Here is a 17,259-nt window from a genome sequence, read left to right on the forward strand (position 1 = left end):
TAGTTGCTTATAAAGGGGACAGCAATCTTCCACACAGCGCTGCAAAGGGACTCGCCAAGGTGCTACAAATAGCCACTATATATGGAGGAGACTCGGATTATCTGCAGGATAAAGGCTTTTGTAAATCTGATTAGTTTCATTGCCTGTAAAACGCTTCACCCTTTATTTTGGTTTGCCAATTCACTGAGCACATGTGTAGAATCACAGGCTAAATCCAAATATCTTCGTGCAGTGTGATCAAACGGCTGCACACTGACTTGTTATGAGACTGCGCTGGTTTTATAACTGTTTATGATACTGTTTCTGGTATCTGTAAAGGGAAGAAAATGAACCGAGAGATAGCACTGTAGAGTCATAGTAAACTATTCATAGCACTTTTGTCTAAATCTGTTGTTTGATTGGTTAATGCTTAAGAGGTCATGGCCGTGTTATTATATTGATCATTTGAAAAGCCTGAGAACTATTCATCAGTTTATATATATATAACTGAATAATTTATATATAATTTGTTGTCTTTTGTAGTTTGTCTGTCTTTCGTTTGTGTGTTCAGATATAGTGATTACGTTTTAGCAATGAAAGATCCACTTCGCAATGGATTTGAACTCAGAACCTCTGGGTCTGCAGGCAGATGTTCTATTTACTACATAGGCTGTATGGATAAATAGTTGAACACTTACTAATTACATTAGTTAAAATACAAGTACTCGTGCACGCTTGATCATTTTGTGTAACATAACGACACTGACTTGAGACACATCTCTTATTATAGTAAAGATTTAGACAAGCTTACCAGGTATGTAACTCAAACTCATGAGGTAATTATTTTATTACTTGTAGAACAACAGGCATTCAGTAGTTTATATATACATGAATTATATATAATATACTAAAATATATATAAACTTAAAGAGTATTTGCTCCCTTACTTCGGTTTGGTTGAGCATTCTGTGAGAGATGCGACACTATTAGCTTTAGTGCAAAGCTCATCTCATTTGTGATTTGAGCACTCTGGTGTCAGCAAATTGACTCTCCTAAAGTCTGTGAGACAACTTAGTTGTTTCATGGCAGGAAGTCAACTATCATTGACAATGGGGTTTGTCTCCCATGCTGGTTCTTAGCTGCCCTGATGAGGCTTCAATAGCCGAAGCAGTACCTACTGTCTGTAGCATGAGTATATATATGGGATATATATATACACCATATATATACTTTTGTACGGTATTTCATTTCAAACAGAAATGCTCTCGAAATTATGCCATATGAGAATCATAAAAAACAGTCAATCAAATAAATGGTTTGAGATAAAACATTTAAAATACTATATTTTTTGTTTAGAGAGTGAATATTTTTGTAGGTGGAGCATTGTTGAAGGAACTAGCCATCATAGGTTTAAAATAATTATTAAAGGTTGTACGCAATTAATTCACATCTTGTAAATTGTTGAGCTGGAAACCTGTAATTGTCATGTAAAAATGATCATACAAACCATGAAAGATCTTAAACCTATATTTGACAGAAAATAAATATTTAGCATTGTTTAAATCAGTAGTTTTACATACAAAAGCAAATATGTAATGTAAATACAGTTTGTTGGTTCTATGTCAGAACATATGATGTTTGCTGATAAAAAATAATGTTATCTTTCTATCTATTATGCTAATTAATACTATTCCAATAATTTTGCAACAATCATACTCAGACTATAAGACATTCTTTTGCAAACTAAACACTCAACCTCAAGTACAGTAAGTAGTTTGCGCAAATAGTGACAAGTTTTACAGGTTATCTATGATTATTGCAAAAGGTTCTGACTAGTAACAAAAAAGTTTTTCACAATTGTGTTTATTAATTCATGCCACATATTTTGTTTAGTATAAAAATTTGCAAAGCCTTTTGGTCTTGCCAAAAAGTAAAGTACAGTGGCTCTAAAGTGCTGTTGTCAGTAACATTGAGAACACAATTATGGCCAATCATGTCAGATTTCGTTATAAAGTTTTATTTGTTTTTTATTGCATTTGCTTCAGGTTTGTCTATAAAAAGTTTTCCATTTTAGTCTCTCTGCTTTATTGTGTTTTTCAGTAATGAACTAGTTCATTTTTAATTGAGCTTTTTATTGTTCATCTAAAATATGTTGTAGTTCATTTTAGCATTGAATTTCATGATGTAATACATTTAAAATGAAAACTTTCAGATAAATGCAGTTGAAACTAGCGGCTTCACTAACCAGCTAATTTTGAGAGTTGTCTTTTCTTGTTGCAATTGCCTGATTGGTTGCTTTCTAGAAGGAAGTTCAATCGTGATAAACATTGCCATGTGTTACTATTTTTTCAACTTTGGAGCACGCATTAGCGTTTAAGTTAGTTAGCGCTTAGCCAGCTAGTTTTACGCTTATTAGCGGCTATTGTTCTTCCTAAGAATGGCATCCGACGAGCTGGCAAAGAAACTTAACAGAAGAAACATTATTAATGAGGCTGGAGAAGATGGAAGCGATGCTCCAAGGATTATGCCATCTATGAAAGTCTTTAATCCATATACAGAGTTCCCAGAATTCAGCAGAAGTCAGATTAAAGGCTATGAGAAGATGTTTGAGACGTAAGCGCAAGTTTATTTATAATTGTATCTCTTAGAATTTATATAATTTGACATTGCATGCTAGCAGTTTAAAAAGTACATGGTTAATCTGCTTGCTTGCTGCAAAATCACTGCCACTTTGTATTCTATCTTCAAATTTGCCAATGCAAGCATATTCATATCGCCATATATCAGCAAACGTATGCTTCATCTTGTCAGGCAACAGGAAGCACTGCATATGAGCATGAATCTTCTTTTAAACGTTCATTAAATAATATTCTTATTTACTGGCAACATCTGGTGAATCTTTCAACTAGAAAGCACTGCAAAGATATTTTAAATACGTGTATTTCAGTTTTTGAGAGACCAAATCATTCTGTGACTTCATTTCAAACCAAACAAGCAGAGAAAAGTGTTTTATGCTTGTCACTATGTTACCATACAAGTGCTATTATCCCTAAATATGTATCCTCCATGTTCCTTAATCTACCAACCCCAGCACCAGCACCAACCCTTCCACCAAACCCAGGGCCAACTCATTTACCAGCCATGCACTAATTCGAAGCCCGGTTTACGTTGAACGTTCTATAACAACACCAGTCTACAGCCCATTGTCCACAGCCTACTGTCCACAGCCTACTGTCCACAGCCCACTGTCAACAGCCCACTGTCAACAGCCCACTGTCAACAGCCCACCATCCACAGCTCACCATCCACAGCTCGCCATAAACAGTCGCCGTCCACAGCCCACCGTCCACAGCCCACTGTCCACCGTCCACAGCCCACTGTCCACAGCCCACTTGATCTAGCCTTTAGCAGAGCAAAAATGTTAAACAAAACCAAAGAATTCTGTTTGTATCATACATTTTTTACTCCAATGTTCACATACACAGCGTGTCATTTCCTGTCACTTAACCAATGTGAAACAGGCTTCAATTTTTTACTGTAAGCAACCCAAAGGGTTACATCGTTACGGTACACATAAAACTGGATTAATTGGAAAGAATTTATGCGTCACAATCCAAAGACCACTCTGTTTTTTTTTGTAAGAAATGTTTTATAACACGTTTAGCAATGCTAGATTTTCGACAAATTACCTAATTGTATGCGTTTTTCCAAGTTTAGACAAAGCTTATTTCTTGCTGAATAATATATAAGAGATCAAGAAAACTAGCTGCTGGTGAGTTGTGACAATTTTGGATGAAACAGTGGCTGCTAGAGCGGTCCAGGCTTGAGTGAGCATAACTTATGCCATGGTTAGTCCAAGCATAATAAGCTGTTGCCCTTGAAGCGACTTTTTTTCTATAAAAATAAACAATCCGTCTGGTGAAGGAAAACACAAGCTGCTAATATAAACAGGGTATGATTCAGAAGGAATGGCTCTTTGCACAGCTTGAGTATCACAATCAAATATAGTAGCGATAAGTGACAATATTGCCAGTCACCAGAACTGACAAAACATGGGTGACTGTTCTCATGTGACACAAAAACTGGTACGCGTCATTGCTCTTAATGTTTTGAGGCAGCGTTTGCTTTGTAATGGATTTTGCAGACGAATTCATAATGGTCGATGCTGGGTAAGTGAGGTATTTGTAGTCCTACTTGATCCAAACACTTATTCTATAAAATGCATCTTCTGTCAAAATATATCGTTGCGATTGATCAGCCTTATTGTTGTTCATGAAGGCTCAATTGATCCGCCATGTTTTCATTATGAAGGCTACCTACTAGTTCCTTTTTGGGTCAGCAATAACTGACAGCTATGACAAGGAGGTATTAAGGTATTAAACATGCAAAGCTTGTCTGATACTTCCTTGCAAGACAGCGCTTCAAAGTTCTGCCAGTTTCCTACGCATAGGGGTATGCGTACGGTGTTCGGATTCCAATCATGTAGAAGAATGGGGTTCTCTATTCAGGTTCCTCACAATTGTAGAAGTATTCCGGTGATCTCTGCGATTATCGAGCTGCGGATGCAATCTGATTTTACAAACCAAAACAAGTGGTATGCGTACGCCTCTACTAAACATAAGAGAATGTTTCTGACTGTCTTTATAAATACTAGTATGTTTGCAGTCTGGTGCGCCGTGAGAGATCTTCATGTGTAATAGCTACGTGCATAATTATTCCAAAATTCAGCAAGGTAGATGAGTAGCACAGTTGACGGTATGCCTGGCCATAAAGCCGAATATTTAAGTTCGCTTCCCATGTGATGCAGTTTTTTTCCAGCCTGTAAGCATTGCTTCAGACAGATAGACAGACGGATGGAGTTCTTATTATAGTAACGATTAAAGTTTATAGGCTATAACCAACTGATTTCTAACGAAGACGTTTAAAAATATTGCCATTTTGTTCGTTTGCAGACTTTCTTTTACTCAATAGAGTAATACGCTTTCGATTGCTGATAGTTAAACATGGTATGTAGCGAACAACTCCCCAAGTTTGTTGGTATGGATAGTAACTGAATGACTTTAGACATTGATAAGAGTTTGCGAAGTACTCCCGGGTTATTGGAGAGGGCCCTAATCGACCTGTCATTTGTCAAGGCTGTCACTAACAGGCCAGTTGTAGCCAACCCAGAGGAATAATTTTGGGGATGTTGTGACCTTTTGATTTGGTTAGACTGTGCTACCCTGTTCTGATTAATACCACAAGTGTTCCCTCTGCAACAGGAAGAGTGTATTACTCATTTGCAGCTAATGTATGCAGAGAGCAGGTGGTTATTGAGTGCAATTATACATGATAGCTGGCCTGGTTGATTACAACCACTAGATAAACTAGTGTACGTACTTGTAGGTTGTAAAACACATTTAGTTGAACAAGACAATAGCGCCTTTCCTAATCCTCTAAATACAGCATCACAAATAGAACTTAGCAATTTTAATAACTCATGGTTCACAGGCTAAAGCACTTCGGATGAGCCGTAAAGTCGACTCGGCGGGTGAAAGATGAACGTGCACAAAATTTTAGTAGGTTTTATCAGAAAGTATCAGTATGTCTCTATCATTCGCGAGTGTTTTTGATATTTGAGATGGTCTGATCGCCAGGATTTTTCAAGATTAAAATCTACAAAACTTGATCGCTGTTACAACGCTTAGAACAAACAAAAGTGCTCTTATGACATTTATAGTTGCAAAGAGATCGACAGAATAGAGTCGTGTAACGCTGGAACTTGAACACAATAGCTGATATCTCTAGCAACAATAACAACTAGTGATGTCATTTTGCATGTATTTTCCCTCTGAGCATTTTAGCCGTGATCAAGTTTTGTCGATTTTAATCTTGAAACATTCTGGCAATCAGATCTCCTCAACCATAAGAAACACTCCTCAAACATAAGAAACACTCCTCAAACATAAGAAACAATCGCAATTGATAGAGAATTACCAATACTTTCTGATCAAATCTAATAAAATTTGGTGCAAGTTCATGTAACCAGAGTAGAATGGCTAAAGATTGATTTGATTATTTGACCAAATATAGGGGGTTCTGTCAAGCCCCCTTCCTCCTTATAACGAGCATAATTAGTACTCGTTAATAACAATGAAGATAAACACGTCTATAAGAACGTCTATTTGAACGCCATGGCGCTCTGTTTTACAAACCTTCCCCCATGATAGTGGCAGTCAATTACAGATTTTACTGTAGGTTATCAGAGATTGTTTAGAGATGTGGCCATGCTGAGAAACCTACTTTAAGTTGTGGCTTTGCAAAATTTGAGGAGCAATTTTATTACAGAAGCTTAACACTCTATATGGTACTCCAAAATTCTTAGCTTTATTCTAAAAAGAATTTTTAGATTAGTGTACTCGGTTACCACATCACCTTTTTATTTTTGACACAATAAACTGCTAGATTTCTAGAATATGCTCTGAAAAAGGAAACAAATGCATTTCTATTCCAAAATTCTTGACAAAAATTGTAGATATGACACTGGTCGGGACAAATACATAGACCTACAAGAACTGAAAGTTTTTATGGAAAAGTTAGGATGCCCGCAGACCCACTTGGGACTTAAGGCTATGATTCATGAAGTTGATGAAGACAATGATAACAAAATCAGCTTTAGAGAGGTAAGCAAAAGTTATTAAATTACTAAATCATATTTTTACTTTTTTCATTCCTTTTTATATCTTTATATCCTTGTGTGATGTTTAGCTTACATTGCGATTATAAGAACCCATTATACATGTTCTCTGTGTTTACTGGCCAATAATTGGGTTTATCAAAAACTCGATTGTCTGAGAATTTTCGACTGAGGGGCCAAAAAATCACCTGAACTATAGTTTGAATCGCTAAATTTGCAAACGATCGTTCGGTCATGAAAAACCAACCATAGCAAATCAAGCGCATGGTTTTACATTCCCACAATAACAAGATCGGTTGCACTTTGCAATTATATCGTTTTAGTAGCGTGATGATAAACATTAAAAATAACAATTTCCTTGCATAAGTTCAAGTGAGCTCCAAGCGCTTGCTTGTCATGTAAAATGGTTGTCATGGAAATCAACAGAAAACTGTTAACAAGTTATTAGCTACTATTTTACATGCTATCATCATTAGATGACAAATTGAAAGGATTGGCTCAAAAAATGGAAACAAAGATATGAAAATAGGGGTTGGGTAGATTGGCTGTTGTCCATCGGGGTACCAAGCCTTTCAACACACAAAATGTAAGGCTTCGGTTACTATCAGACAAACTAAAGTCAGCCTCATTTTGGGAACTGAGACAGCATCCTCATTATCTTTGTGTCGGTCTTGTGAACTGAAGCTATTTAAGGGAATACATGCACGAAAACAAACAGCCTAGTTGGCTGAAGCTCAGGGATGACCTCGCATATTCTAAAATAGCTGCTGTTGTCAGCGCAACTTACCGATACTCTGGGAAAGAAATAATGATTAAATTCCCAACAATGCCAGATGCAGTTCATCTCTTATCTAGAAGTATTGTTTTGTTATACAATGCTGTTATCTAATTTTAAACAATTTGCCCTCCATAGATTTCTCAGAGCTCCTATTACTGAAGTAGCATCAGCCCCGTTCCGCTGGTGCATGCACTCATCTAGCAGTCGTTCACTCATCGTTACCATGGCAACTATTTTACACCCGCACAGCATCTAACCAAGGTTTCATCTTGACAAAGACTAGCTTTTTAGTTCACAGGGCAACAGACCACTTAATGTGACTCATGGATTTTTCCCTTTGATTCCGGAATATTCTCAAAGTTGCATACCAAATAGTATAGTAAATTGATGAGGTTTGGTTTTTATGTAAGTTGTGTTTGTAGTCATTAGTTTCACATAGTAATGCATTTCATAAATCAGCAAGTAAATCCATCAGCTAGTAATTCAACTAGTGATTTTGTTAGGACTCCTTTTCATGGTAAAGCTAGTTTAGCTTTCAAATTAATCTCATACCAAAACAGTTGAATCAAAGCTGTTTGTTTTATCAAAACTAAAGACACAATAATCATGATTTGCTAACGCAAAGTCAATCTCCCATGCTATATAGCCCGAGTTCACTAAATACTACAATGACCTGGACTCCTCCTGATACGGTGTAGGGGAAAGCAGTTGTCTTAAGTAGTGAAATCCTTTATCTAAATCCTCTTTTTGGTAGACAGCTCATGGGCCAGAGGAATCATATTGTCTCAAAGGTAGTACTTAATGTCTGTTCAGCCTTAGGTTTTTTCCCAAGCATCCTAGGAGGATCTTTGACTGGCTCAGATTTAAAGTAATAATACATGAAATGGTGCATGTAAAAGGAAATAAGTGGCTAATCAAGCAATTAAAACACTCCTGATGAAAATACTCATTTAAATTGTGCAAAAACCAAACAACTCAAATATAAACAGAATTCATTTGCCAACCTAGTTTATCGCTATATGCAAGTTAATGCCACCGCGTTTGTTACTTATGATCTCTGTGAGACAGGATGATATATTTATTACTGAAGTATACATAGATCATCCTTGGTCCTTCTAAAGACCAGGCGTGATCACGACATGCTAGCATACGCAACTTTACCGATTCCATAAAACCATTTTTGATTCGTGAATCTGAAGGACCTATTCAGCGTGTCAACTTAAAAGTCTTGAATATTATAATCTCTCCAATACAAGTTTTAATTTAGATTAAATTACAACCAATCTCAATTTAGAGACAGTAGTAGTCACCATTCCTCACACTGTTCTGTATTGAATGATTCGACAATTTTGAAGTCTTGTTTAATTGAAAGCCATTTTAGAAGTTTCAAACACCTCATTGTTGTGTAATATACGGAGTCATACATGAAATCATACAAGTCTACAGTCACGGTCCGCTGAGGATGAAACAATAGATTTGCAACTGGTCAGACAATGAGCTTCTAGTTGGTCATGCATAGATTGTTGAGGTCATTGCTAGAGCGGGTGGTCAACGCCTAGTCAGGACAACCAGCTGATGACTTGTTATCACTGATCCAACGATTACTAGGCTGCAGGATGCGGTTGATTAAGAGCTTGCTGAGTCAGATCGCTGTTTGTTGATTCACATAGGATTGCTCATGCCATACCCCACACATAGTGTCTACATGCCTACCCCACACATGGCATCTACACACCTACCCCACATATACCAACTACACTCCTACCCCAAACATGGCATCTACATGCCTACCCAACATATAGCATCAACACACCTACACAACACGTGCATTTACATATCTACCCAACACATATAGCATCTACATACCTATCCAACACATCGCATCTACACACCTAACCCACACATAATATCTACACAACTGCCCCACGGATAGCATCTACAAGAAATTACTAAATTTCCATACAGCGATATCCTACACCCCCATATGGCGTTGCAATGCCATCATGGAAACAGACATGCCACTCTCATTCTGTCGCGATTCAATGTCAATTTTTGGAAGCGAAACACCAGCACGATGCCCATCTTTGCGCCATGGAAATGATCTTAGCGACCAATGTTGTCACACTCGTTCGTGCGCATAGGTTTTTCTGTTATATTTGTTATATATATCTGTTAGGTTTTTCTGGCATATTTTCTGTTATTTCATATGCAGACATGCCTTGACATAAGGCGTCAAACAACCATTGTTCTACTATAGTGGTCTATGGAAACGTGGGCACTGGCACACCCAGTAGTCGCTATATTATCGCTCTATGAAAACTGAGGGTATTGAGAAACTGAGACTCTCTTTCATTCTCTAGACTGTTAACAAATATTTTTCTCACTCGACAGACCATTCTGTGTTGCTCCGCAGACCACCCTCTGTCATTCCACAGACCACCCTGTGTGGCTTTGCCAACCACCCTGTGTGGCTTTGCCAACCACCCTGTGTGGGTTTGCCAACCACCCTGTGTGGCTTTGCCAACCACCCTGTGTGGGTTTGCCAACCACCCTGTGTGGGTTTGCCAACCACCCTGTGTGGCTTTGCCAACCACCCTGTGTGGCTTTGCAAATCAGCCTATAGATTGAAGTAATCAATTAAATGTACTTATTTAAGAACAGTGTTAGCTACTACTTATGCAAACATTTTAAATATTCAAGTTTTAGTTTAAATTCTCATCGATAGTTTTCCTAAAACCTAATATACACATTTTAACAAATGAGCAGATAGTAAATGAAGCCTAGTAAATTGCTTGCATGAAATTGTGTTCTCTTTTATTCTAAACTAACTATCAATAAAAATGTTGGTCAGCTGGTCGAACATACAGGAATCCTTGAATTAAGACTTGTGGCTATTAATGGAGTAGATAAGTCGTTATGTTGAATTTAACTGTAGTTCACCAAACTCGTAAAAACTTATATGTACCAACATTCGTATCATAGTTCGGTTGAATTTTTCTTGCTCAATTCATCCAGCCTGTGTCTGATATCACAACATAGATTTTGAGCTAAATGTATAAAAAATGTGGTAGCAGATATTGAAGAAACAAAACTCCATGAGCTGTATCTTCAATTATAGAAATGACTGTACATAAATTAGTAATAACTAGATGTGGTGGGACAACTCTCTGATTCTTATCATCTTCAGGTATTAGCAGTTTCCAATACAATCTTCTCTACATTCAATTTAGAGATTGGGAAGCTGTAAAACCAGCAGTTGCTAAAGATATATACCTGTAATTTTCCCAGAGCATTTAGTTATAGTAGGCCTACTGGCTCCAACTGCTTATAGATTATAGGTCAGCTGACCTACATGTATATAGGTTGATGCTACTGATAATACTCACACTATACACAGTCTACTAATTTTTGTAGATTAACTTTTCTAGAACTCTGTATAGAATTCATTCGCTGTACTTAGTGTAGCGAATGAATACCTGATGTGGATAAGGAAGCCTAGAAAAGCTTATTTACCAATTACTATATCCCTCGTTTTTTCGTGACATAATTTTATCGTTGTCGGACATCTTTATAGAAAATTTTATCATTAAAAACACGAAGCTTTTGCAATAAATGTTTGAAAACGATGCTTTTGTTTGCAATTTTTTTATTATAGTATCAAAACAACACCAAAAATTACTATTAAATAAAAGAAAAACGATCGTTTTCTACAAATATGGCAGCTTTTTCGTGAACAAACGCATGTGCAAACGGCTTGCTGACGTCAAAAAAACGATGTTGTCCAGTTGTCGTATGATATGTAGCATGCTTGCAGTTGAACCACTAGCTTATTATTCTAATCTTTAATAGCTATGCATTTTATTTCCAACGATACGCTAGGGGGTGTCGCGGGTGTACAGCCCAGTCTGATAGAAAAAAAGGCTATAAAGCATTGGGTATAAATTGCAACCTAAACGCGCTTGCACATGTCAATTGCTAAATATTGCGCCTTTCCTAAATGCTATTGTATTAAAGTTTATAACTGGAAGTAGTGTTTGGTAATCTTTTATTTCATATGAAAAACGGGTTCATAAACTGTGTTTACATAATTGTTATTTTTAACATCATTTCATAGTACACTTTGTGCAAAATAACCTGCAGAATGTACATAATTACTTGTTCTGACCATTTCAATATGTTCTCGTTAGTAATAGCCCTGGAAAAAAGGGTCATTTGGATGCAGAGTGCACTCGAGTATGATGTGCCTGTTATAGGATTTTTTCGCCTTAGAATGTGGAACACGATGTTTTTCGTCACCGCCATATGACATTTTGTTCGCCATATGATATTAACGAAAATTTATCTCGAAATTAAAATTTGGCAGCCGTGTGTTGAATACGTCGGAATAACAAAAATGCCGATATGCTATTCACCGAAATCCCTCTCACAACGCTTGAAGAAGATACAATGCTCGTTGTCTCTCTCGATTTAGTGTTATTCATTACAAGTTATAGTGAAAACAAAACTGGAAGCATATAGGTGATAAAATTTTAGCTAATGACAAAGTTAAAGTTTAGTTTAGTAAAATACATACCAAAACTTAGCTTCAAGTAAGTATTTAGTAAGCTAAATTCATTTAAGTTAAATTCAGCGTTTATATTATACGTCTGCCTCAAAAGTAAGAACTCGTACTGCACATATTACATTGTAATGTTACATTTTATTGCAGATCATAACCGCTAACTACACCAAGTACACTTAAATTACTGTAGGCAACTGTAGCTACTAAGGGTAACATATTATTTTGTTAATAATTTTTAATACATGTTTGTATATATTAAAAATTGTATATAAAATTTTACATAAAATTTTGATGATTTTTACCAGGGGGTGTTTCGATTAGATAATTACATGGGTCTCTATATCCCTCTATACGAAATTTTTGCTTTCGGATGCCGACACTGGAATGAATTAAAATCGTATGGCGAACGTCCACTGTAATAGTCAAGCACGCTTGACTGTGGATGACTTCTCCTTCGATAAGGCACACGCTGAATACAGTTGATTAACCCATGCAAGTTCTATCACTCGAGAGAGAAGAGTCTTTTTCAGTTCATATCTAACTTCGTACATCACTAGCATAGAAAATGTGTGACAAAGAATTAGTGCAATGTAAATATTAATTGTACAATGTTTTATGAACAGCATCCCATTGTTGGGACGGGGTTTGTAGAACATACATGCAGGCAGGGTAAAGACCACCCATTTTTCAGAATGTCAGATGCAAACTTAGCAATTGTGAAACAGCATACCTGTATTAGTGGAGCATTCAGCTCGCAGTACTCCAATTTATGAGTAATTACATCTGCAAGAATTGCAGTCTTGCAAAAATTAAGAGTTATGCATTGTTGTTATCCTACTAGGGGATGTTTTAATGATATCCCTTGTAGAGGCATTAATGGAGTTTATAATACTGCTATCTTCCCTGAGATCATTAAGAAAACAAATTGAAGCTTTAAAACTAGGTCCTTACTTATTTCTTTAATGCATACATTAAAAAGTCACTCACTTGATCCTAGCAGAAATTCCTTAACGTAAATGAACCGTGAGCCCTTATTTCTTACAGCTAGGTTGAACAGGCTTGTTTAGCAGCCACTGATCATATTCCATTTAAAAACTAGCCAGTAGTACTATTAGCTACTAGTACTATTAGTTGCTAGTACTAGGAACAGTTTTAGTACTTGCAACTATTAGTAGTCCTGGCTAGTTGTTAAAGTGCCATGTGTTATTACTACTACTTGTCAGTAGTTTCTGTTACTAGTACATGTAACTACTTACAAGTAGTTACTGGTAGTTCCAAATAGCAATTACTAGCAGTAGTTACTGTTACCAGTAGTTACTGTTACCAGTAACTACTGGTAACAGTAACTTCAGGTACTGTACCATAGGTAGTCTGTAGTTACCAGTAACTACAGACTACCAATAGTTATTAATACTAGTTGCTTTAGTTCCTAGTCACCAGTACTACTCCTTATTACTGGTGTACTCTGATCTACTAACCCTACACTTTATTACTGGTCCTACTAGTATTTACTATTATTATTCTTGTTTTTTTCTACTCCTTATTACTATCGACTTTGCTATTTATGATTGTAGCCTCTGGAGTTTTAGTACTATGGCTAGTTATTAATCACTGTGTAACTTATAGTTTGCTAATTACTTCGAGGGCAGGAAGAATTCACAACTTGTAAAACTATCTGCTGCTCTGTTCTCAGCTACCTTTGAACACCGCCAAGTTACTTGGCTTTTTCTTTTTTTGTGGTGTCTATTTTAAATAATTCTCAAGCTGTTTGTTGTTTGTACTTGGAGAGTAAATGGCGAAAAATCGTAGCAGTGTAAGTCATCGGTTGACAAGTCATAAGTTATGAGTCACCATAAGTTATGAGTCACCATGAGTCATACAAATGGGTTGATGCATGCTATTAATGTGTTCTTTTATTTCTTGTTACAGTTTTTATTAATATTCAGAAAGGCTCAAGCTGGAGAATTTGAAGAAGGTTCTGGACTTCAGCAGTTGGCAGCTCTATCGGAGGTCGATGTTGATGAGGTCGGCGTTGGAGAGGCATCCAAATTTTTCCAATCCAAGGTGAGAAGTCTGTGATGCGTAGCAATCATTCATGTAATGATGTGATGATTTCTTGAATAGATTTGAAAAAGCTCTCATAACACTCCGATATTTTTACCGAAGTTAGGTTCCATTCAGCTGCAGTCAAGCGCATAATGAGTGTTTATTGAATCCATCAGTTCAATCGATGTAGATTATCCAATGCTGAAGGCTGGTGCACGCTATCTCGCTGTTGTCCTTTCGGTGTTCATCCTCGACTATGTGAACCGTGAACTGATCGCATCAATGAAGTAAAGCGGATATGTTTTGCAAGTTTGCAGCTGTCAAACTTTCCCAATGGTTTGTCGATCATCAATGCCAGTCTGTACAATGTGCACAATTTTGGCTATGATGAATCGTTGTCGCGGATAGCGTGATCTATATATTGTCGTTTGTGCTAGTCACTGCGGGACTAGTATTTGATTCAAGCAAGAAAGAGGTTACTTCGGGAAAAGTTAAAAAGAAAAGTGAAAACGGAAGCAAAGAACGGGGTGTGTTTATGACAGTGTGGACATTGTAATCACTGACATTCACCGAAGTATTTTGGCATCAATGCTGAAATACAATGATATAGTGGGAACCATACTTAATGCAAAAGATTCCAGGGTATGGTTAAGCAGCAGTTGGCAGATGATTGCATTTATGCACATTTTTTGCTGCATCGTTTTGAACACATGCTTTTTAACTTCGAGATGAGGATTTGCCTACTCATCACAACATTTTGCACTAATGCAACTCATGATATCTTTAATCAATTTTACTCGAATATTTGTTGGTAAAACTCAAAAGAATTTAGCGAGCATGCACAATAAAACCAGGGCATCAGTTTGGCATGGTGGCGGTAACCACTGAGATTTCCATGTCCACAAATATTGATTTGAGCGAGTGTAACCTGGTATGGTTATGGTAAACTTCTAATAAATTCAAACCACTTGTTATATTAGGAAGAGTATGTTAGTGTTTTTAACAAGTTATAGCTATTTTTCAATCACTTCATACCGTATGGTACAGCTTTTGGTAAAAAGAAAATAAGATTCTAGACACCGCTGTAAATGAAAATATTCAAAAGGTGACTACTTGCATTGACTCATGGGTCAGTTGAGATGGCTTCTTGTATAACCTTCCAAAATGAAACAATGGTTATTTACATGTATTATCCATTGAAATTATCATTCACTTATCATAAATATGCCATGATACATTAAACATGAGTGTGTCATACAGTGTAGTGCTTCAACCCTTGTTCCTCTTGCATCATGCTAAATATATCATTATTGACACTCCCAAACCAGGTCAACTTTTGTAATACGTTTGACAATTATTAATTTTCATCTTTAGGCATCTCAGCTAATGCTATGACGGCTCAGATAACGCTATGGCGTCTCGGGTAACGCGATGACGTCTCAGATAATGCTATGACGTCTCAAATAACGCTGTCTCAGATAACGCAATGACGTCTCAGATAACGCAATGACGTCTCAGATAACGCGACGTCTCAGATAATGCAATGACGTCTCAGATAATGCAATGACGTCTCAGATAATGCTATGACGTCCCAGATAATGCTATGACCGTCTCACATAGCGCTATGACGTCTCAGATAACGCTATGAGGTCCCAGATAACGCTATGACGTCCCAGATAACGCTATAACACCCCAGATAACGCTATGACGTCTCAGATAATGCTATGACGTCTCAGATAATGTTATGACGTTTCAGATAATGTTATGACATCTCAGATAATGTTATGACATCTCTTCAGCATGCGCTCACTGTTTAGGCAACTGATAATATGATAACATGAATTGTAAGTATATCATTGACCCTAGTGAGACTGATATTGTTTTAAAACACTTCAGATAAATAATGACACTTTTATATTTGAGGCCATCTGCAGGTTGTAATGACACTCAATATACCCGAATACCTGACATAGACTATTAGAAATTAATCAAGTTTTATGCTATTGTGCATTGTAGTGCATTGCAGTCTTATGAACTTTTTAAAATGTTTATAGGCTATGAAACTTTTACAATTTTAGATAAATCAACAAGGCCAGAGTTCAAAGTTTGAGGCAGAAATCAGAGCAGAGCAAGAGGAGAAACGACGGGCAGCAGAAGAGAAGAAGCAGAGAAGAGCGGAATTTCAGGCTAAGGCCGCAAAATTTACGTAGTCAACACTCAGTTAATCTATCATGATGTCATTTCCTGTCAGTTGACTAGTGTTTGCTAAGTACGTATTGCTGCTTTGTATCAGCCTTCATTCAGCACTAGTATGTTATAATCAGAGTATTTATTTAAGAAAGAAGTGTAGACAACTCCATATTAGGTTACCAATTCGTTATATTTTCCCATCATTCTGAATATTAGATTTTTTATTGATGATTAAAACTTAAGAGCTACAAAGTTAGGCATCACTAGAGAGCTGACTAGGAAATTCCCTGTATAAGCTATTGCTGTATATGTGTTTTTAATGTAGAAGTTTTCACAGGCATCTTTTGATGTTGCACAGATTTTTTGCTCTCACTGAAAACATTGCAGTTATAATTAATGTATTTATATATAATAAATGTAATGATGTTCAGCAATTTTCTTAAAACTTATAGCAGAGTATAAATTGCATAAAAATTATATTTTTTCATCGATAGAAACTTCAGACGAAAAACTTACATACTCTACATGTATTTTAAAAGTAAAAAAATGTATCACTACACACAAAATAGCTTAATAAAGCATAAACACTATATATGTGATACGTATAAACTGAAGGAGGCATGTCAAGTACTTGTCACAACATGCCAAGCATTTTACAAGAAATAAAAAACTTTAGATTATCTCTAATCAAGTTCAATAGTTCAAATTTGCGATTTTTTGCAAACTTTCAGCAATTGTAAGCAATTTTATTACGAAGTTGATTATATCAATAAAATTATAAATAGAAGCAGGAGCACACTAAGTAAAGTTTGACAGTGAGATCACCAACTTTGCTATTATTGTTCTGTACAAAGATGACATGGCATAAAAATCTAGAGAAAGCAGTTTAGGAATAGTACACTTTGCTGTAAGCAATATTTTGCTGCGTCTTTAAATATACATATATCTCTCAAATGTATATTGATATATAAATAACAATAATATAAAAATACTATGAATATTATCATAGACTGTCTTGGGTAGATCATT

The 17,259-nt window shown here is 36.4% G+C and overlaps 1 protein-coding gene across 1 annotated transcript; it reads left to right on the top strand.

Moving 5' to 3' along the window:
- Positions 1–2,343: 2,343 nt before the first annotated feature.
- On the top strand, positions 2,344–16,660 carry LOC137403952 (EF-hand domain-containing protein D2 homolog). The gene is made up of 4 exons (XM_068090081.1): positions 2,344–2,592; positions 6,494–6,641; positions 13,924–14,058; positions 16,119–16,660. The coding sequence occupies exons 1-4, from the start codon at positions 2,417–2,419 to the stop codon at positions 16,248–16,250; spliced, it is 591 nt and encodes a 196-aa protein (XP_067946182.1). The 5' UTR covers positions 2,344–2,416; the 3' UTR covers positions 16,251–16,660.
- Positions 16,661–17,259: the final 599 nt, after the last annotated feature.

This window comes from Watersipora subatra, chromosome 9 (genome assembly GCF_963576615.1).
Source record: "Watersipora subatra chromosome 9, tzWatSuba1.1, whole genome shotgun sequence".
Classification (NCBI taxonomy): Eukaryota; Metazoa; Bryozoa; class Gymnolaemata; order Cheilostomatida; family Watersiporidae; genus Watersipora; species Watersipora subatra.

Coding starts and splice junctions, on each gene's coding strand:
- LOC137403952 (XM_068090081.1), top strand. CDS start 2,417: ATGGCATCCGACGAGCTGGCAAAGAAACTTAACAGAAGAAACATTATT. Junction 6,642..13,923: donor ACAAAATCAGCTTTAGAGAG/GTAAGCAAAAGT, acceptor TTCTTGTTACAG/TTTTTATTAATATTCAGAAA. Junction 14,059..16,118: donor CCAAATTTTTCCAATCCAAG/GTGAGAAGTCTG, acceptor TTACAATTTTAG/ATAAATCAACAAGGCCAGAG.